Source organism: Podarcis bocagei, assembly GCF_964188305.1.
Source record: "Podarcis bocagei genome assembly, chromosome: 3".
Classification (NCBI taxonomy): domain Eukaryota; kingdom Metazoa; phylum Chordata; class Lepidosauria; order Squamata; family Lacertidae; genus Podarcis; species Podarcis bocagei.
The window spans coordinates 544096-565304 of NC_138127.1; the positions used below are offsets into that span (position 1 = coordinate 544096).

Genomic DNA, 21209 nt, shown 5'->3' on the forward strand with positions numbered 1-21209 from the left:
CAAAGGTAAAGCTGCATTATGGTAACAATTAAACTAGCAATTTTTTCCTTTTCAGACTTTTAGAACTGATGGCATGTTTATAGAAGAAAACTGGCAGTGTTCACCCAGAGGGAGAAAGGTTCCATCTAGTGGTGGAAATCCATTGTGCAGTATCATGTCAATACTTGTCACTTTGATACCCGAGGGTCATTCTGCTCATCCTCCACCATCACAAATCCAACATGCAGCTGTAATGTTCAAATTGCTCAGCTGGTCAGCCTTGCCTGCCTCCACAAGAAGCAAACAATGAGGCTTAGTGTTACCTGCAAACCAGAACTTGTGTTTGTTTCTCTATACAAACCATGAGTGGAAGCCAAGGAGCAAAACAAACTTTGAGTGCTGATTCACATGTAGCACCAAGCTCAGCCTCTTGGCTTGTTTCTCCCAGATGTAAGCAAGATGTAGCAGAGTAGGAGCAACTGGGCAGTATGCACAGTGAACCATGGTTTATACCCAACCATTGCTTACTGTTACATGCGAACCAAACTAATGTTAGGTCCACTACATCCCAAATGCTTTGGTGTGAAGACAAAGTTTTTGGAATGAGATACCAATAGAAAAAAAGTATGTTAAACTAGAATCATTATGATATTGATTACTAACTTTAATGCTTCCTAGGATTTCAAAGGGGTTTATTTATTATTTAGTATATTTATTAAAAGTATATACTGCCCTTCATTTGAGGATCACAGGGCGGTTTAAAATATAAAAACACAGTACATAATACAAAAACAATAACCCTTCCCAATTTATTGGATTTCAATAGCAAAATTTTATATATATGGGAATTATTGTATGTCAGGGTTAAACACCTGTCATTCTCTGTGACATCTTCAGGAAGGCTTAATAGCTCAGTTGGACCATTCACTTCCTCCTCTTTCATTCTCTCTTTCCCAAACTCTGAAGGATAGATCTAGAAACAATAAAAAGGGTGCGTGACATAGTATTAAGTGGCTTGAGAACAGCTTGGGCTTAGATTTTAAATAATAAATTTCCCCATCTTTCCCTTCTGCCTTAACTATGATTTATACAATGAAATCCACTACTCACATTGCACTATGAATAGGTCTTTATGCATGAGGCTCAGCTGACACGGACAGAAGTTCATGGTAGACTGCTTTAACAGCAGAAATGTCTTAACTTTTGGTGTTCTGTTTTCATGCCTCACCAGTATACATTTTCCACAGAGTTCTATACTAAAGGATTCCTTATGGATTCCAGAGGGGGGGGGGATTGCATTTACTGTCCAGTTAAAAGAGCATTCAGTGAACCTAACTGTGCTGCAGAATTGTAATCTTACTCTAATATAGGAGTGGCAAACTTATAGACCTCCTGGTGTGGTTGGAATTCAAAGTCCCATCAGCCTCAGCCAACATGGGCAGTAGTGAGAGATAATAGGAGTTGTAGTCTAATAACATACGGAGGGCCACAGTTTTGACACCTCTTCCCACACCTTCAGCGCAAGTCTAACCAAGTATTTAAACTGAAACACCACAATTTACAATTTCTCCAGCACAACCCATGCTAGTCTCACAGTTGCAACTATTTGCAAAAAGATAGGTGGATTCCTTCGCACTTCCCCAAATATGCATTATTTGCAGGCTGCTATTGAAAACAAGTGCTTACCTTTACAGAAAAGATAAAACCACCTTTAGGTGTAAATGAATTAAGTAAAGCCAGTAGGTCCTTAGCTTTCAGTCGATCCCAGTCCATGTTGCAAACTGCCAATCTACGTGTGATCTGTGTGTAAGAAAATAATTTCACAACAGCTACCTAGACCTTTAAGGTAACACAACAGACTGCATATATCACCCTAAGTAAACAAAAATGCAGTTATGAAATTAGATTTGTGCACAAGAGGACTCACAGTAGAGTATGAGCACAGCTACAGAGCTTTCTGCCTTGGAGAAGAACCAGAAAATGTGATCAACAAATTACATACTGACTTTCCTCCTCCAGTAAAGATCATATACCTTTGGCTGGCTGTTTCTTCTTCATATACATACATATACACATCAGGCCAGACAGACAGTTAACCATTCTTGCTTAATCCAAGGAAGGATAAGAACCCAGGACAGCAAGGATAAACTGCTAAATCCACAAAGACAAAACTAAGGGCAGAAGATACAGAACCAGAATTTCAACTATTTTGAGTGGCTCCTGCTTTAGTTTTAACCTGGTTGACAGTTGCAAAAACTGCTGCTAGAAGCACTGAAATTTTAAATGTGTTATATAGAAATACTAGAAAAACTCTTGTTCCATATATGTTAGGCCTTCCCTCCACCCCTAATGAAAAAGTGATCTGTAAACTTGCTGGGAGTGTGGGAGGCTGCAATCCTATAAATCACTTACTTATGGACTTGCTTTTTATGAGGACTGGCCTTGAAGGAAGGCAAGAAACGAAAAACACTCTATAGAAAGAGCTACTTAAAAGATAATTATGTAGTTAGGTCTTTCAAGATTCCTTGAGCCTTACCGCATCTGCACGAGGGGCATCTTTAGCCAATTCTCCCCATCCATGTTCAACTTCAGGCTCCTTTGGATATATCTCAGCCAAATCCTCCTCCTCTTCATCTTCATCAGAGCTGGTTTCTATATTGCCTTTCCCCCTTGCCAAATCTGGCCCACTGTCGCTTTCATCAATCTCACTTTCATTTCCTGTTTCTTCTTCATCTTCTGAACCACTTTCTTCTCTCATTTCTCCCTCCTCTCCCAAGGCGCTTTCCTCTTCCAGATCCCCGCTATCCTCTGACTCACTTTCCTCTTCAGTCTTTTCACTACCTTCCAATTCATCAAGATCAAAGTGCTCCACATTTTCACAAGTTTCCTTTTGCAAGCAATGTTCATTAATGTGCTTGCTGAAAGAATTATCTTCCTTTCCTAAATGAAGGAAAAGCAATACATTTAAACATACATATGTACAATATAGTATTTTCCAAATCTGAATTACGTCCAGTTATCCCTCAAAAAAAGATGGCACCTCAGACATGCAGAGTGTGAAGGAGAATGGTATATTGTTAAGATTTTCAGTGGTGATTGAGATGTTCATTGACCAAATTGTAGCTTACAATAGCATGCAGCTAACTATCTGGGAAACCAAATGTCCAAGACTACCTGTCAAGTGGCAAAAATAATTTTCTATCACACATGAAAGTGGACAAATTCAGTAAGAAACTGTTTTTTAAAATGTAAATGTTTTTGATAGCACATTTAGGGAGGAAAATAAACTACTCACTTTGGTGAAAATAGTTTTCATAACACTGTGTTTTCACGGTTTCTATTTAAAAGAGAGATTCTTGGGGGGGCGGGTCCATGGATGGGCTTAGGCCGGGAAATTAGGCAAGTGCACACACAGACGTGTGTGCGCACGCACACAAACCCAACACAATAAAATAAATTCTAAGCAGAGAGCTTGTGTGTTTATGTGCATTTTTCCCTGGAGGGGGTTCATAGCTTTCATCAGATTTTCAAAGGGGTCTGTCACCCAAGAAGGCTAAGTGCCACTGCTCTAAGTCACAGGTAAGAAACCACGACATGCTGTCCTCAGCCCTTGACCTAAATTCTTGTGGGTGATGAGGGGGGAAACTGGGTAGCAGAAAGAGAGAAATGGCAGTGGCAGGAGAGACAGAAAAGGTGGCAGCCACTAATATGAAACCCCTGGCATAGTACCTCCCCACTGGGATGGCAGCCACTCATAATGAAGGGTTCTCTGCAACTCACTTTAGGGCTCCCAAAGCCAGCCTTTTGTCCTTGTACTGGGAGCCAAAAGTCTGGGGGACATGCAGGCTCCTGGATGGCATAAAATGAGGTATAAGTATGATGGCATAGGATCCTGTTTATAGGGATAGGCTAACCATGATGCTGTGGTACTCTGGTGGTGGAGAGATTCTAACTCTTTGCAAAAGACTGCACTACAACCAGTTCCACTGACACTTGGTGCATTGTACAGCCCTAATCCCCAACTAGATTCCGCCATCTATTTCAGGAGTTGAGAATCTGAGGCCCTATAATTACTATTAGTCCCAGCCAGCATGGCCAATCATCAGGAATACTGCAAGCTGTAGTCTAGCAACATCGAGAAGATGACAGATTCCCCATCCCAACCAATTTAAAGTACAGCTCTAGGACAGTTTTCCTCCTCAAGTTTAACCTATTTTACCTCCACAGAGTTTACCACTAAGTGCACTTCTTTCCAAATCATGTTTGGAAAACTTACTGATCTTCTGCGACACCACAAAAGCCATTATTGTGCTAGTTTTGGCAAAAGTAAGCAGTCTCCAATAAAAGAAGTGTTGCATGCAGAAAAAAGAGGCATAGAGAATTATTATTCATTTAGGCTATGCTTCTATGCACTTACTTGGAAGTTCCATTGAAACCCACATAGGGGTTTGGATGGGCAAATCTCAGTATATTAAACCAGGAAACACGAGCCTTTTTTTTTGCTCCTCCCTTCATGGCAAGGCATTTTATGTAAATTGGGAAACTGCAGGTACCAGTTTCAACACAAGCCAGGGTCTTAAAGTACATTTCAAACCATGGTTTAGGACAATGGCTTGTTTCAAAGCTGATGACCATAACTTACCAGTTCAAATGAAATGGAAAGGGGTTCATTAGCTACTTCCTAGTTTCACTGCTGCACCCCACAAAGGGTAAATCAAGGGGGCTTGTGTGCATAAGCAAAAGACTCATGATTATCTCAGTTTGATAAACTGAGGTAGGATTATCCAAACTGGCTAATAAAATATTACATCCAAGAAAAGCTGAGTAAGATTGAGAGACAGGTGACAAATTTCAATTAATTACATTCAACCAACCTAATTCATTTTTCTTATGGTTTACATAACTGTCTATGCTGCTATTCTTCACTGCTTTTTCTTTTACAGTCTTCAGGTTCTCAGGATACTTTCTGCCTTGCTTGTTCTGCTTTTTTGGTGTAAGTTCCTTTACTTGTTGCAATTCAATCACTTGTGTGTCTTTTACAGTCTTTTTGGACTTTAACGATTTGCTTTTCTGGCCTTCATTTTTTAAAATACCCAGTTTTGACAATGGGGAACTTTTATCTGTCCCTTTGCTTTCTTTCCCAGAGTTACTCTCAACAGGAGACTTCTCAGATACTCTCTTTTCTTTAGTCTTGGCCTTCTCTCCCTGAGACTTCTTCTTAGTTAATTTTTGGTCAGACTCTGAAAGATCCGAATCTGAATCAGAAAGGTCATAAAAGCGTCTCAGGTCCTCTGTAGAGCTGTGTTGAACAGGCCGCCCTCGCTTATCCACAGTGTACTTCAACTTGAATTTTTTATCATGAAACATGGCCTGAAATCTTTTATCAATTTTGATTTTGCGATCTTTTTCTGGCATTTCCCAAAATCTTGGGTCTTTTGTAATGCGGGAAAACCGCTGGTCACTAATGAGCTCCTTTTTAGACTCCATTTTCACACTTTTAAAAAAGCCAAACTTGAACTACTAAAAAAGAAAGAAAGAAAGGTTACATCCATAAAGCAATTCTATCACAATGCATCACTCTGAAATTACTGACAGTTTTTATTAAGGAGCAAGACAGCACCAAGCATTACAGTAGTTTCACAAGACTTACAGATTAGTAAAGTAGGAGTAGCAAACATAGTGCCTTCCAGACGTTGTTGAACTCCAACTCCCATCATTCCCAGCTAGTGGTCTTGCTGGTTGCAGTTCATGGGAGTCCAACAGCATCTGCATGACATGGTGTTGGCTACCCCTAAGCAAAGGAAGAAAGTTATACACCAAAAGAAGCATATGGCACAATCTGGACAAACAGTGAGACCTATGCAACCTTCTTCCTCACTTTTCAAGTTCCATTAAATGTAGCCTGATCTGGATAGGATTACGGCTTTTGTGAATCTAGTGGCCTGCTCTATCTTCCCCAGAAAAAGGTGCAACTGGAGCACCAGCTATAGCTGGTGGAATCCCATCCAAAACAGGAGGCATGTACCTCTAACCTCATCAGCTTTTTTTAGTGGCTCAAAGTACTTCTCCCTTGTCTGGATCTAGTGACAGTCTGTTTGTACACAACCTGTTCATCACTGTTTTCAGGCACCAGTTCAGGACTTCCACTGCCTTCCTGGAATCTGATGCAAAAGACAGCTGAGTGCAATATTATCAGCATACTGTTGATACTCTTTTCTGGAGATTTCGAGTACCTTACCCACAGGTTTCATGTAGAGGTGAAACAACATAGGAAACAAGCCAATGACGGAGCATAACAGTCATTCCCGGACACTATCTTCTGATATTTGCCCTCCAGGTTCAACTGGAACCAGTGCAAAATGTTTTCTCAGAATGTCAAGAAGTACAGTGGTGCCCCGCAAGACGAATGCCTCACAAGACAAAAAACTCGCTAGACGAAAGGTTTTTTTTGTTTTTTGAGCTGCTTCGCAAGACGAATTTCCCTATGGGCTTGCTTCGCAAGACGAAAACGTCTTGCGTTTTTTGCAAGTTTGTTTCCTTTTTCTTAACACCGTTAATACAGTTGCGACTTGACTTCGAGGAGCAACTCATAGAACGCGGTGTGGTAGCCTTTTTTGAGGGTTTTGGCGATTTTTGAAGCTTTTCCAAAACTTTTCCGACACTGTGCTTCGCAAGATGAAAAATTCGCTAGACGAAAAAACTCGCGGAACGAATTAATTTCGTCTTGCGAGGCACCACTGTATAGGCAAGGCACTGTGAGGTTCAGCAGAACCAACAGAAATGCACCCCACCCCAGTTCCCAACACAGGTTATCAATGAGGAAAATCAATCCCAAAACCAGGTGAGAAGCCAAACTGGGAAGAATCAAGATAATCAGCATCATCCAGGAATTACTGGATATGAGAAAACAGCACATACATGAACTCTGCCTAGAAATGTTTGATACATACAATTATACTGAATAGCAGTGACTAAGGAGGGTTTCTTACAACAGCTTTTTCCAGGGCAGCTGGCATATTGCCATTATTTGAAAGGAGAACTCATTATAATCTGCTCCATTCACGAGTCACTCCTCTCTGACTATATTAATCAACCATAGCATGCAAGGATTTAGAAGGCAGGTAGTAGCAGTGGACAACTTCACAGTTCCAGGGATCCCATTAACATCTCAAGATAAGCAGGACAAGCAGGTGCCATGGGCATATCAACACAACATGTAAATCCAGGTCAGACTTGAGGAAAAAGACCCTAAGATCTTCTTCAGATACTTTAGTCTAGGAGCCCCTAGCAAATAAGGCTGGACAGATGGCTACCAGAGGGAGGATCTTTACAGTGGTGGCATCCCAGGAGTAGAATGCTCTTGCCAGAATGACTTGTCTGGTGCCAACACTGAAATCTTTCCAGCACCAGATGATTACCTTTTTTATTTTTGAAAAGCTTCCATCTTTCTTGCTTTTTATTAAAAAAAGTATGTTTTAGATCATTTGCAGTGTTTCCATATTCTGCCACTGGATTTCTTTTGCTCTTGATTTCATTTAAATGTTATGTTTTATATTCTATTTTATACCTTATGATCTTTACTTAAAAACTGCTCAATTTTAGCTGCAGTTGTAGCGACTGCACACTGGGTACAACAGAGTACAAAACATACATGTATGCTTTGAAATGAAATACAGTGGTACCTCGGTTTAAGAACAGTCCAGTTTAAGAACGATTTGGTTTACAAACTTCATAAAACCGGAAATATTGTCTTGGTTTGAGAACTTTGCCTCGGTCTAAGAACAGAATCTGAACGGTGGAAGGGCACCGGTGGCAGAAGGCCTCGTTTGGGAAAGTGTGCCTCGGTTTAAGAACAGTTTCAGTTTAAGAACAGACTTCCAGAACGGATGAAGTTCATAAACCAAGGTACCACTGTATTTCCCCGACTGAAAAGTGCAGAAACCAATGGCTTCAAGTTGCAAGAAAGGAGATTCCGACTCAACATCAGGAAGAACCTTCTGACATTAAGATTTCTGTCTGACAGTAAAACAGGCTTCCTCGGAAAGTGGTGAACTCTGCTTTTCTGGAGGTTTTTAAGCATCTGCCATGTATGAGCTAGCTGAGATTCCTTGACCCTCGGAGTCCCCTTTCCAACTCTACGATTCTATGAAGGGAGGTATACAAATATAATAATAATAATAATAATAATAATAATAATAATAATAATAATAATAATATACAACAATAATAAACCCTCTCCTGAGGAGGAAACAGTTGTTAACCCTGGCTAGCTAACACGGAGCAGAAAAGCGTGGTATACGCACAGGGGGAAAGAACAGCAGCAGTGAAATAAAGCCGAGAAAAGCGCCTCCTACGAACATTTACGAAGAAGGTGCCGCTGCCTCCCTCATAAGAGGCGCAACCGCTCCACGGGGCCCACGACACCCGCGTGCTTCCCATACTCACCGCAGCTTCTCCTCAGGATACTCAGGCGCGAGGAACTTCCGGTCTCGGCGGGAGGAGGGGGGGGAAAAGCACACAACCTCTCGTCACTTCCGAAAGACTGCGCGCCACTGCGCATGCGCAGCGAGCGCTTCCTGGTAAGGCCGGCCTCCGGCGACTTCCAATTGGAAGGCGCGGTCAGCTGAGCGGGACGACGGTTAAGCTTCCCAGCGAATGCGAATATAAACTGAAACAGAAGCAATCCGTGGAGAGTGTGGCGCGCGGGTTCGAGGCAGGAGCGCATGCGCATCGCTTTCTCGGCGATGGGCGCGAGGGCGCTGCTGAGGGGGCCGCGCCGCCGCCTCCTCTTCCTCCTGGGCGGCAGTTCGGGGCGCCGCTCCGCCGCGGGCCCCGGCGCCCTCAGCCCCTTCGACCGGCAGCTGAAGAGGAAGCAGAAGGAGTGGGCGGCGGCGCGGCCGGAGATGCAGCGCTGCGAGTACCTGAGGGAAGAGGTGAGCGCCGCTGGGGAGGCGAGGGCGGAGAGCCCCCGGGCCGGGTTCCTGGATGCGGCCCCCTCGGCCCCCGCCACCCAATGCCGAGAACGTAGAAGGGACCCTTTTCGTGTACAGTGTTCGGGCCAGCAGCTTTAGCGTCCGGTTTTGCGCACTGGGATCCACGAAGGTTGCGCACTGGGATCCACGAAGGTCTCAATGTCATTCGGATAGAGTAGCTGAGGATCATTCGACCCACCAAAGGTGGTTGGAGGGGCGGGGCATAACTCTTCAAACCAAGTAAATAAATAATCCTGCCTCCAGGAAAATAATAATAATAAATAATGCCTTATTTATCTGCTGCTAACCACACTGCCAGCCTTCCAGCAATATGAGTCTAAGTGCATGTGGCTGATCGCTAGCAAATGGGAAAACGTCAGTATAAAAATATATAGTCCCAGATTTACTTTGTCGTTCCTGTTCTCTTTTTTGCTGCCTGGATTAAGACAACACCTAGCGTGAACCATGGTTTGGCTGTTGGGCACACCTTGGCAGGATCCTGCACTCTTCCCTCTGTGCCTTTGACATTGAGACTATGGCTAGTGCAAACCCTGCAAACTTTACAAATATGTTTCGGACTACAGTGGTGCCTCGCAAGACGAAATTAATCCGTTCCGCGAGTCTCTTTGTCTTGCGGTTTTTTCATCTTGCAAAGCACGGCTATTAATGGCTTAGCGGCTATTAACGGCTTAGCGGCTTTAAGAAAAAGGAAATGAACTCGCAAGACGTTTCGTCTTGCGAAGCAAGCCCACAGGGAAATTCGTCTCGCGGAACGACTAAAAAAACGGAAAACTCTTTCGTCTACCGAGTTTTTTGTCTTGCGAAGCATTCGTCTTGCGGGGCACCACTGTATCAGGTCAAAGTGAGTTTTGTGTCTGGTACGAAAATATTCAACTGAGTTTTATACAGAGGTGATCTTTTGAAATTAATGACCATGAGTAACTGCTCCAGTCGTTTCAATGGCTCTGTTGAGTAAAGGTTAGCTGGTTGCAATCCATAACTTAACCAGCCTTACTGTACATTGTGCCTTGATTTGGGGAGGCAGGGGAGAAAAATTGCTGTTCTGCACCAGCAAATGTCTTACAACAGTTCCAGGAAGGGAGGGAGAGTAATAGCCTGCAGGAGCTTTCATGATCACCAAATAATGGTTTGACATTCTGTCTGAATTAAGCCACTGATTGAGCATCACTTTTCAGTTAAATGTGGAAAAAGTTAAGTTTTTCCTAAAATCAAAATTGGTAGTGATACTAGTTAATCTGTAGTGGTGGTTAATTTATTCTCTGGAAGTGCTGAACCCATATAGTGAGAACCAACTGTTCCTTCTTCTGTTTCACAGGTTGGTGGTAGGATAGCTGACCGTGTGTTTGACATAACTAGGTAAGATATTAGCCTATCCAATTTGTATGTCTAGCTGTTTTCACAAAATCCATGCTATTTCAACTATACTGTAAAGTTTAAAGAAAGTTGGGTATGGGGAATTATAAAAGCTTCCTGGTATCATTGACAGTAAATTCAGGTAGGTAGCCGTGTTAGTCTGACGCAGGGTTAAACCACAGAGCCTAGGACTTGCCGATCAGAAGGTCGGCGGTTCAAATCCCCACGACGGAGTGAACTCCCGTTGCTCGATCCCTGCTCCTGCCAACCTAGCAGTTCGAAAGCACGTCAAAGTACAAGCAGATAAATAGGTACCGCTCCGGCGGGAAGGTAAACGGTGTTTCTGTGCACTGCTCTGATTCACCAGAAGCGGCTTAATCATGCTGGCTCCCTCGGCCAATAAAGCGAGATGAGCGCCGCAACCCCAGAGTCGGCCACGACTGGACCTAATGGTCAGGGGTCCTTTTATCTAAGGTGTTACTGGACAATTTTTTAATTTTTTTATTAGACAGTAAAACGGTAATGTTTCCATTCAGTGGAAGGTGTGTAATTGGGAGTTGGATTTGGATCAAAACAAATATTGTACTGTTTTGTTTCTTGAAAGTTTCATTCTTTGTTTTTGCTTTAAAAACGTTTAAAAATTATATTTCCCCAATATGAATTATAACGATAACAAACAGAAATGTATTGCATAGAAAATACAGCATGTCACATATGAGAAGTTTAAGAAGTTTGCACTGGTATAATTTAATAACATCTATTAAAAGAGAGCAATCTAGTAACCAAGATTTGAGAGCATACGTTACCTGGCTGTGGGTCAGTGATAAAGAAGAAAACGTAAATTGAGATATTTTGAGGTAACAGAAGGAAGACTGATAGTTATTCACCTGCCTGTTTAAAGGTATAGTTAAGAACAAGAGACCAAAATTGGCAGCCATAAATGACACTGAATCTAGATTTGTGCATAAGCTGAATGAACCAAATGTCCATGCGCTTATACATTTGTATATGAAATAAAATAAAATGACTTTGGGAGTACAGTGTTGTGTGCTGCTGTAACAGCAACTTGTGTAACTAAGCAACACCTTGTAAAATATGATTAATGAGAAATAGCAGCAGACATAATAGCAAAAATTGAACATGTGCCTAAATGTAATCACGTTTAGAAATAGTGGTTTTTAGTGAAACTTTAAGTGAGGTACATAGGGTTGCAGTATTCTTTCCACAGATCTGACATCATAATGAAACTTGTCAGAGAAACCTTCCCATCAACCAATTGCAAGTGGAGGTTGCATACATTTTGCATGTTTTAACTTACAAAATTTTGAGGTGACATCTTTGAAGACATGAACTCATGGGTATAATAAAGAAAGCCTTTGCAATTACTATTAAGGCATTTGCTCTCCTGGCTGAAGCTGTTACGTTAACGGCATTGAACACGAAGGGACTAACTTATGAGTAAATTTATGAGTAAACATGCAAAGAATTGTACTTCAGGTAAAATGAAAGGGCACAGCCCTTCAGAGGAATGAGACTTCAGAGGAAGAGACTTGATCAGATCAGGCCTATACATCAAGCCAGATATTCTCTCTAAATGCCACTTAGTTCAGAGGGACTTACTCTCAAGTAAGTGTACACAACATTGCAGCCTGTGTCTAACTTAGAGAGTAAGAATTGCACCAAAGCATTATATATTAGGAGTCTTACTGAGCTGCATCTTTGCAAATAATTTGCATTTATTTTTCCTAAAGGACTTTCCCCCTTGCATTGGATCTTGGCTGTGGACGAAGCTACATAGCTCAGCATTTAAATAAGGTATGATTTCCTCTGGATCTTTGGCTTAGATTTGAATTACACAGAGAGAACTGAACAGTAGATCTACCTTGGGCTTTTCTCTTATGCATAATAAAAATCGATCTAGCCACAGTGGGTTGGATCCAGACTTGCCAATGTCAAATCTGTTTTGAGCCTGTTGTCAGCAAAATTCTGAGTGCTGTCACAGACAATGCCATATTAATAGCTTAACCCTGTGATTGATAACTTGGATGTAAATCACATTGGCCTCTGATAGGATTTACACCCATGTGGATAGGATTGCACTTTATGGTGTACATTACACAATATTGTTGCCCTGCAGAATAAAGCTTTTAGATACGGACCAGGATATTCTTCTTTTTGTCTGTCTTCACCCAAACTAACTCTCCCATCTCACTCGCCCCTAGATAAAATCGGGTAAACGGTTGGAGACAATTTATGGTCATTTTTGTTTCAGGATGTCATTGAACAGCTTTTTCAAGCAGATATTGCAGAAAACGCTTTGGTAGGTAGCTGTCTTGTACTTGCTAGCTGTTTAATCCATGATATTGAAAAGTAAAGCACCTTAACTACAGTCCTAAGCCATTTCTATTCTAATCTAATTTAGAAAAACGCAATAGAATCTGAAATACCCAGAGTCAGTGTTATAGCTGATGAAGAGTTCCTTCCTTTCAAGGAGAATACATTTGATCTTGTTGTCAGTGGATTGAGGTAATTAATAAGTGAACTAAAGGTAAACAAAATAGTTTCTAGTGATTGCGGCTTGGCTCTGAAAAGGCTTGTGGGTGTGAATTAAAGCATTTCCATGCATGGGGTGAGGTTGAGGAAGAGCTATCTTCAAAATTCAGTCCCTAGCACTGTAACAGTTGCTTCTTTGGCGGTGGGGCTTCTGAGCTACCAAGATCTACAAATTATTGTTATGTGAAGGGGAAGGGGTCTGAAAAGCTCTAAAGCACAAATAGAACACTGCATATGTTCCTTTGGATCCTGGCCTCTCTATCTTAAAAACACGTGGAAGCTAACACTTCTGTTGGATACCAAGCCATTACACACTCACCTGGAAATAAGTCCTATTGAACTCAATGGGGCCTACTTCTAAGTAGATATGTATGGTAGTACAAAGTTGGTCTCCAAAACCAGTATGTGGTGCTTTTACCATTAAGGCTTTCTGGCTGGTTTCAGAAATTATTTCATCCAAACTGGGAGTGGTTGTTACCACTAACTACAACTAGTTTCAAAAGCAAGCCAACATCAAACCATGGCTTATGAAGCTGGCTTGTTTACACTGCCATAGCTCAAGCAGAATGACAAGCTGAGTTTAATACTGCTGATCATCCAAACACACGAAATGAGGTGGTGGGTGGTGGTGTGTGGAACAAAAGAATCCATGGCTTAACTTGGTTCCCTCCAGATGTTGGACTTCAACTCCCAACAGCATGACCAACAGTCAGGGATGAGTAGTGTTGTAGTCCAAAAGGCCTATAGGGCACCAGGTTGAGGAAGGCTGTACTAAGCCGTAGTTCTGTGTTGCACATATGCATGGCTGCATTTGGATGCATCTGGATTGTTTAGCAGCAAATACAACAGCAGCCTGCTTTAACGTGGCAAGATTCCCAGTGTATTTGAAAACCTCAGCCAGTTTCAATCCTAGACCTGTAGAGTTGGAATGGACCCTGAGGATCATCTAGTCCAACCCCCTGCAATGTTGGACTATATAGCTGTCCCATACAGGAATTAAACCTGCAACCTTGGCATTATCAGCACCACGCTCTAAACAACTGAACTGGATATTTGGAGTCGTGTAGAAAATAAGATTCCAAGGCTGCAGTCCTATGCATGCTTACCAAGAAGTAAGCCCCACTGAACTCACTGGGACCTATTTCTGAGTAACTATGCATAGGATTGCACAGCAAGTGTGGCTCATAGCTCTTGTCTTAGCCTTTTCTTACTCTGTCATATTTTATATCCAATACAGTTACCTTTGTGCCAGTAATCCACAACCTGTGCTGCCTGAAACTTGCATTGCTGAGAGAGCTCTATACCTTTTATTAATCAATTTTTCATTTAATTGTTTTTTTTAGCTTGCATTGGGTAAATGATCTTCCCAAAACATTGCACGAGGTAAGTACAAGTATTATGGTTCCTGTAAAGTTGATAGATAGGAATTTGGCTGAGTATAACTACTGGTGAGAGTAATATTTAATCATAGAGTTTTTCCAATATTGTGCTGGCCATGTCTTTACATTTTCCAGTTGGAAACTGGGAACTATCTCTCTCCCCCCGTCTCTATACACACACACACACATTGAGGGGGTGTCTTTTTAATTGCTACCCCTCCCCAAAAAAACCCACTGTTAAAACATTCAGGTACTGGAAATGTGAATATATATCTTAATCAGATGCTTTGTTTATGTTCTCCAGTCAACCTATATTCTAAATCATTTATCCTTGTGCCATTAATTATGTACCTTGTAAAAGTAGGAGGCATTGGCATGCACAGAGTAGTATAAAAATACTGGGATGAGGATGATCAGGGACCCTGAAAATAGACCAATGAGGACTGAGCACTCCTAGTGAGCAAAGAATGCTGACTTGGGAGGAGGAACACAGGGGAGGGAATGGTATGGCTGGGGGGTGGGGTAGTATATTGTGGTTTACTGCAATGGGAAGTGTTCTTGTGCATGCTACCTGATCACTCATGCTTCCCTCCTCACCTGACGCAAGTGGGGGAAGCAAACAAGGAAGCCACAGTGAAAACCGGGCTGTGCTGTCCAAACCAGGGATTGTGGTTTGTTTCTCCCTAACAAGCTTTAATAAACCATAGTTGGTTTGGCTTGTTTTGGGAGCGGAGTTTGAACTATACATATCACCACAAAACAACTTTTGTTCATGCATTACTTAATTGCAGTGACTTGTTTCAGATACATCGAATCCTTAAACCAGATGGAGTATTTATTGGTGCCATGTTTGGGGGAGACACGCTCTATGAGCTTCGTTGCTCTTTACAGCTGGCCGAACTGGAAAGGGAAGGTGGATTTTCCCCACACGTATCTCCATTTACTGCTGTCAGTGATTTAGGACATCTACTGGGAGGAGCTGGCTTCAACACATTGACTGTGGTAATTATCAGTTACAAGAAAGGAAGCCCTGAAAACAGTTGCTTATTGAAAATGTCTGAATAAAGTTGTGTGCTTTTGTTTCTCTATATTCATACCTCAATTCTTCTTGGCCAGTCTTTCTTAAGAAGCTTCCCATTCTGTTGGCTGGCCCTGTTCTCTTCCTTTTTCCTTCAGAGGCTCTGCCTCTTGGTCATCTTACTAATTAGGTTTCTAATTATCACCTACTCTGTTTTCCCATTTCTCTATTTGCTGTAAGTGGCACAAAGCTTTCCTGTTGCTGGCTTGGTGTAACGTGCTTTATCTTACCAAACTCCTCCTCTTCTATTGTGTATGGAATCAAGTTTAATTTAAACAAAAGAGCTGTGTTTAGTCTTGCTTGTGTCCCACTATTGGGCCTTTTTGAAGTGCATTATTTTGAATATGTTTAAAAACCTAAACCTTCCTATTTTTAGGATACTGATGAAATCCAAGTTAATTATCCAGGGATGTTTGAGATTATGGATGATCTGCAAGGCAAGTCTACTTTTTCTCATTAGCAAATTAGCAGTATAGCATACTATTCTGTATATCATGGTTAAATGCCCTAGGCTTTGTAGAGGGGCATTCCAGGTGGCTAATCCATGACACCTATGTACCCTATACGTATATTCTACGGGTGGCACGGGGATCCTGTGTGGTCCCCCAGATGTTGAGCTACAGCTTCCATCATCACTGACTATTGGCCATGCTGGCTGGCGCTGATGATAGCTGATGATGGGAGCCCAGGATCCCTATCCCAGTCCTACAGATTGGTTAAACAGAGTAGGGTTGGTTTTTGTTGTTGTTGTTGTTTTTTTCTACAATTGAGGCTGATGTTTGAACAAGAAAACATTGTCTGCTAGCCTTTGAAGGTAAGGGGGAGCACTAATGTACTGTATTTTTCGTCCCATAGGACGAACCTGGTTTTTTTGGGGGGAAATAAAGGAAATTTTTTTCCCTTTATTTCCCCCCCCCCCCCAAAAGCAGGTCGGGGAAACAGAACCAGGTCGAGGAACAGCGGGATGGCGGTGCTGTGCCTCCCTGCTGTCCCCCGAGCTTGTGGGGCTAGCCAATGTCTGCCCGGCGCAAGGCTATCCGCAGCGTGGGGAGCCCTGCGGAGAACTCCTGCAAGGCTCCCCACGCTGCGGATTTCTGCCTGGCGCGGGGGGTGCTCTGCTTCAGGGCGCCCCTCGCGCTGGGCAGCAGGCTGCTATCCGCAGCGTGGGGAGCCTTGCAGGGAACTCCTCCAGGGCTCCCCACGCTGCGGATGTCTGCCCAGCACGAGGGGCGCTCTGCTTCAGGGAGCTTCTCGCACCAGGCGGCAGGCTGCTATCCGCAACATGGGGAGCCCTGCGGGGAACTCCTGCAGGGCTCCAACAGGCTGCAGATGTCTGCCCGGCGCGGGGGGCGCTCTGCTTTCAGGGCGCCCGACGCTCCGGGAAGCAGGCTGCTATCCGCAGCCTAGACATCCCTACGGGACCTCCCACAGGGCTGCCTAGGCTGCAGATGTCTTCCTGAAGCCTGGAGAGCGAGATGGGGTCGGTGCGCACCGACCCCTCTCGCTCTCCAAGCTTCAGCAAAAGCCTGCATTCGCCCCATAGGACGCACCCAGATTTTCCCTTCATTTTTGGAGGGGAAAAAGTGCGTCCTATAGGGCGAAAAATACGGTATGTTACTAGTAGCGTGCATCTTGAGTAGGTAGCATGCCACCTCTGATCAGTTGTGAATCTCCAGTCTAATTTTAGATCAAGCTGAATAGCCATTTCTATTCTTGCCTTAATGCAAAAAATAAATAAAGGAACCACTTGTACAATTGGGGCAGGTAGATATTGCTGTCAAAGGGCAAAATACTTGTTTTAAATCATCCTTGACTAAATTTTACCCAAAAAAATGGAGCTACAGTCCTACACACACTTACCTGGAAGTAAATCCTATTGTATTCGATGGTGCTTGCTTCTGAGTAAACATAATATTGTGTTTTAGAAAACAATACTTCTAGAAAGTTTTCCTCATGCTGTTTAGAAGATGTTTCCATCTAAAGTGGTTAAACCACCTATCTGTAATAGTCTGCATTACTATATACTGCTTTGTAAGGTGTCTCTAGGACAGTGTTTCCCAACCGGTGTTCCCCGGCACACGAGTGTGCCGTGAGACACCGGCTGGTGTGCCGCGAGATGCCTGGAGGGAGGCGGGCGAGTCGGGCGGCGAGAGGCGGGGCGGGGGCGGCGAGGAGAGGCCGCGCCTCCTGCTGCTGCCTGGCGCTCCTCCTCGCAGCCGGCAGCGCTGCCTGGGCGCCTCCGCGCGACTCTGTCTCGCTGGGTTTGGTCTCCCAGCAGAGACGGGTCACACGCGCCCCTCCCTCCCTCCCTCAGCCTGCGCGGAGGGAGAGCCAGAGAGAGGCATCGCTCCTGCGCTCCGAGGCGGATTGAGCGCAGCTGAGAGGAGCTGCCGAGGGAAAAAACGTTCACTTTTGTGCGTCCCTCCCGGCGTGACGCTGCGCGCTGACGTCACGGGGCGGGGCTTTAATGGTGGTGTGCCGCGAGATTTTTTTTTAGTACACAGGTGTGCCGTTGCCCAAAAACGTTTGGGAAACACTGCTCTAGGATTTGTTACCATGACTGCAGTCCTATGCACACGTCTCTGAGTGGAAGTTTGTTTGAACACTGAACACCTCTAAGTAAATATGTATATGATCAGTTGGCAGATAGGATTTTTGAATTGCATATCTCGTCCCATATTGTCATATTATTGATCTGAAATGCAGAGTGTGAAACTCATCGTGTGTGCTGTATCTTCTTTTAAAGCCTGAAAACTATTTTTAGGTATGGGAGAAAGCAATTGCTCTTGGAGCAGAAAACCTATGCTACACAGGGCAACCATGTTGGCGGCGGCAGCTGTGTACAGAGGTGAGTTTGGTGTTTGAACTGGAATGTCTTAACTTGATGGGATGGGTACCTTTGATAGACCTGTATTGGCTTAAATAGATTAAATTTTACTATATGGTGAAAAGTTGAGCCATAGCTGTCTCTGAATAGGTTTGTGCCATATCATTTCACCAGCCTTCCCTGCAAACAAGTGTTTTCAAGGCTGGTTGCCCATCCTTTTCTGTTTTCTCACATCTTCCTCCTCCCCACCAGAATGCACACAGCTTTCCAATGCTGGAACATATTTTGGTTCCCTTAATGCCAAGAAAGAGTGGGAGCTCACAGCTGCTTCATTTAGCTGGGCAAAGAACCATGATATGAAAGTTGTCGTTCTTTGCTCTCTTCTGCCAAAAGGACCAGCAGAAGTGGAGGTTCATGCAGTCACCATAGCAAAAGAAAAGCCGCGCACTAGCATAACAGTTGGATGACTGTTCTTTTCCCTAGTCCTTAAAGAATTTAAAGGGCAGAAGCTGGCCAGAAAGGCTTCTGGTACAGAAAGTGGGTGGATAGTTGGCTGCCTGGATTCCTGACTAGCACTGCTCATCTTAGTCAAGTGGCTCATTTCATGCCTGAGTTGCGCATCCAATGACTTAAGTAGCTCCTCAGTATCTAAAAATAATATAAAAATAAATATTTATATATTATGCAAATAAAATTATGACTACCTGCTTAGGCAATTAGGTCTGTGTCCTATTCTGCAGTATTTCTCTGGCATTATGTATAATACATGTTTCTTCCATAGAAATGTATGGAAATGATGATGGGACCGTACCTGCAACATTTCAGATATATTACATGATAGGTTGGAAATTCCATGAAACCCAGGTAACGTGCATCCCTTTGATTACAACTAGAGTGTCTAAATAAGCATATATTTACATATATTGTGTTAAGCTTTTTCAGTGGAATTCCTTTACCAGCTTTTATTTAATTTTATTAAATTCCATGCTCTTCATACATAACATGATTCCTTCTGTCTTCTTTTCAGGCAAGACCAGCACAGAGAGGTTCTGCAACGGCGTCATTTGGCGATCTGAGAAAAATTAATGAGCTAATTCCAGGAGGGAAAAAGCTTTGAGATGTGGTGGTGTTAGCGGACTTTTCCACTGTGGATATTCACACTGCCATGTGCTTTTTAAAACTGACGTGCCACTGACATTATTTATGTATGTAAATAGAAACAGCATAGGTGTATGGATTTTTATTGTATAATGCCAAATAAAATCATGGTATTTCATGTTTCTGTATATAGAATTCAACTGACAAAACATGAGAGAATGTAACAGAAAAGTTCCATATATATTAGGACTAGGGTAAGGTCTAAAGCAGGGGGTGGTTAAGGATCAGGCCCCCAGCAACTTTCTTTGGACCCCCAAGGCCCCATTAAGTTTGGCAGTGCTCAGCACCTGCTGAGGCTGCAGCTTGCCCCCTCTTCACTCATTAGATTGAGTGGAAGGGAACAGTAGCCCTTGGTCCAAAAAACAACCACCAAGTTTAGGCACCCCTAGTCTAAATCCATATGAGACGTCCACTTTGCTGAAGCCGAGCAAATGTGGGTCTGGTCACTAGATAGATACTAAGTAGGGCTTTATTTCAACTTTCAAAGCTGTCAGCCTTCAAATCACCACTTGACTCCTTGATCGGTCTTGCTACCCCTTTCCTTCTCTATTCTGTGATTCACGCAGAGCTATGTTTCTCCCTACCTCTTGGATATGCTTCCAGTCCATTGAGCAGTCTGTGAGCTGGAAATCATGGGAAAAGCTGAGCAAGAAAGAAATGTAGCTGTATGTAAATCATGGGCATTTACCTAGGGAAGACATTGGCCTCTATTAAGAGACTGGAAATGTGATAAAACATTAAGCTTGATCAGTTAAATGCATAAAAATTATCCTATCCTGCTTCCACAGAGCTCAGAATAACATTTGCTTTCTTCCTCTGTCCTTTTGTTCAACTGACTGGCCCAAATTTACCCACTGTGCTAACTCAGATTTGAATCTCCACTCAACCATGTTATTGGTCTCGATTCAGACCAGTCTGCTACACTAACACTGCCTTCTTCCAACTTTGCTTATGGGTACTGATAAACAATAGTTCGTGTAGAGAAAGAAATTAGCATTTTGTCACCTTAGCAAATAAGTCAAGCAAAGGCACAATTAATCCCAGCCTCAGTTCTTATAGCCATTTAAAGTAATCTGAGAACTGTGTACAGTATATCACAGACTAAAATTAAAATTCTGGGGCAAGAAACGTAGGATTTTGACCCATATATTCACACTGAACGAATTTACATAATTTTGTCTCTGCTAGTCATGGAGGACATATTGGCATTTGCTTAGAATCAAATTATTAATTCAATTCTCAGTTTCACACACAAGCCCAGTGCTAGTGGCACCTCCACATTGTATGAAACAGTACTCTGGAAGAGGACCCAGGAAATCCCAAGAGCACATGTATGGAACACTGTGTGACCTTTTGCAAGCTTGCTCAGAAGTCATGCCAACATAAGTTGCTCCCACACATTTATTACAGTTAATACCAGGTTTCTTCACCTATGCACGGAGAAAGCAAAATGAAGACTACACATCCCTTATTTAACACGCATTACTTTAACCAAACCACCCACCCTCACTAATACTACTAAAGAAGCTCAGACACGGAACATTAAAGCCCAGACCTATGCCTAGATATGCAGCGCAAAAGGAAGTCTGGATGAGTGGAGTTGAGGTTAGATTTGAACTCAGCGCTTCTGAATCCTGAGTAATAATCTTAAAGATACGTTCTACCCAGCCATAAATGCTGAAAGGTGATAAATGCTATTTACAACAGGGATGGGGAACCCTTGGCAATTTGGCTCACCTTGAGACCCAGTTTGGCCCATGAAGCAATTTCCCCCCAACCACCACCCCATGTCAGGTATGGGGCATGTAGAAACAGCTTGATGGGCTGTGTGACCCAAGTTCCCCACGGGGAACTGGATGACACAGCTGATCTCTGCAGAAGGCAGGCTT

General features: G+C 43.0%; 2 protein-coding genes across 7 annotated transcripts in view; one reads left to right on the forward strand and one right to left on the reverse strand.

Annotated features, from left to right (window-relative positions):
- The window catches only part of ESF1 (ESF1 nucleolar pre-rRNA processing protein homolog), a 30342-nt gene extending 21820 nt beyond the window's left edge, over positions 1-8522 (reverse strand). Inside the window, exons 1-5 of one of the 3 annotated variants that reach the window (XM_081189076.1) lie at positions 8425-8522; positions 4854-5496; positions 2516-2919; positions 1666-1779; positions 852-952 (exon numbers count right to left, since the gene is read on the reverse strand). In XM_081189076.1, coding sequence (XP_081045202.1) covers positions 852-952; positions 1666-1779; positions 2516-2919; positions 4854-5466 — 1232 coding nt within the window. In that variant the 5' untranslated portion in view covers positions 5467-5496; positions 8425-8522. Of the gene's footprint in view, positions 1-851; positions 953-1665; positions 1780-2515; positions 2920-4853; positions 5500-8424 lie in introns of those variants that run through there. The other 2 variants (XM_081189075.1, XM_081189077.1) reach the window with 2 other exon arrangements.
- A 69-nt stretch (positions 8523-8591) lies between these two features.
- NDUFAF5 (NADH:ubiquinone oxidoreductase complex assembly factor 5) lies at positions 8592-19438 on the forward strand. 4 transcript variants are annotated; one of them, XM_081189196.1, is made up of 12 exons: positions 8604-8912; positions 10288-10328; positions 12077-12140; positions 12598-12645; positions 12748-12851; positions 14222-14261; positions 15062-15259; positions 15712-15772; positions 18100-18183; positions 18944-19026; positions 19190-19279; positions 19313-19438. In XM_081189196.1, exons 1-11 carry the CDS (start codon positions 8703-8705, stop codon positions 19277-19279), a joined length of 1023 nt encoding a protein of 340 aa, XP_081045322.1. In that variant the 5' UTR covers positions 8604-8702; the 3' UTR covers positions 19313-19438. The 4 variants fall into 4 exon arrangements, 3 of the variants coding, with proteins under 3 accessions (XP_081045323.1, XP_081045322.1, XP_081045321.1); XR_014006799.1 differs by lacking the exon at positions 15712-15772 and having other exon boundaries at positions 8592-8912; XM_081189195.1 differs by having other exon boundaries at positions 8605-8912; positions 19190-19438.
- Positions 19439-21209: the final 1771 nt, after the last annotated feature.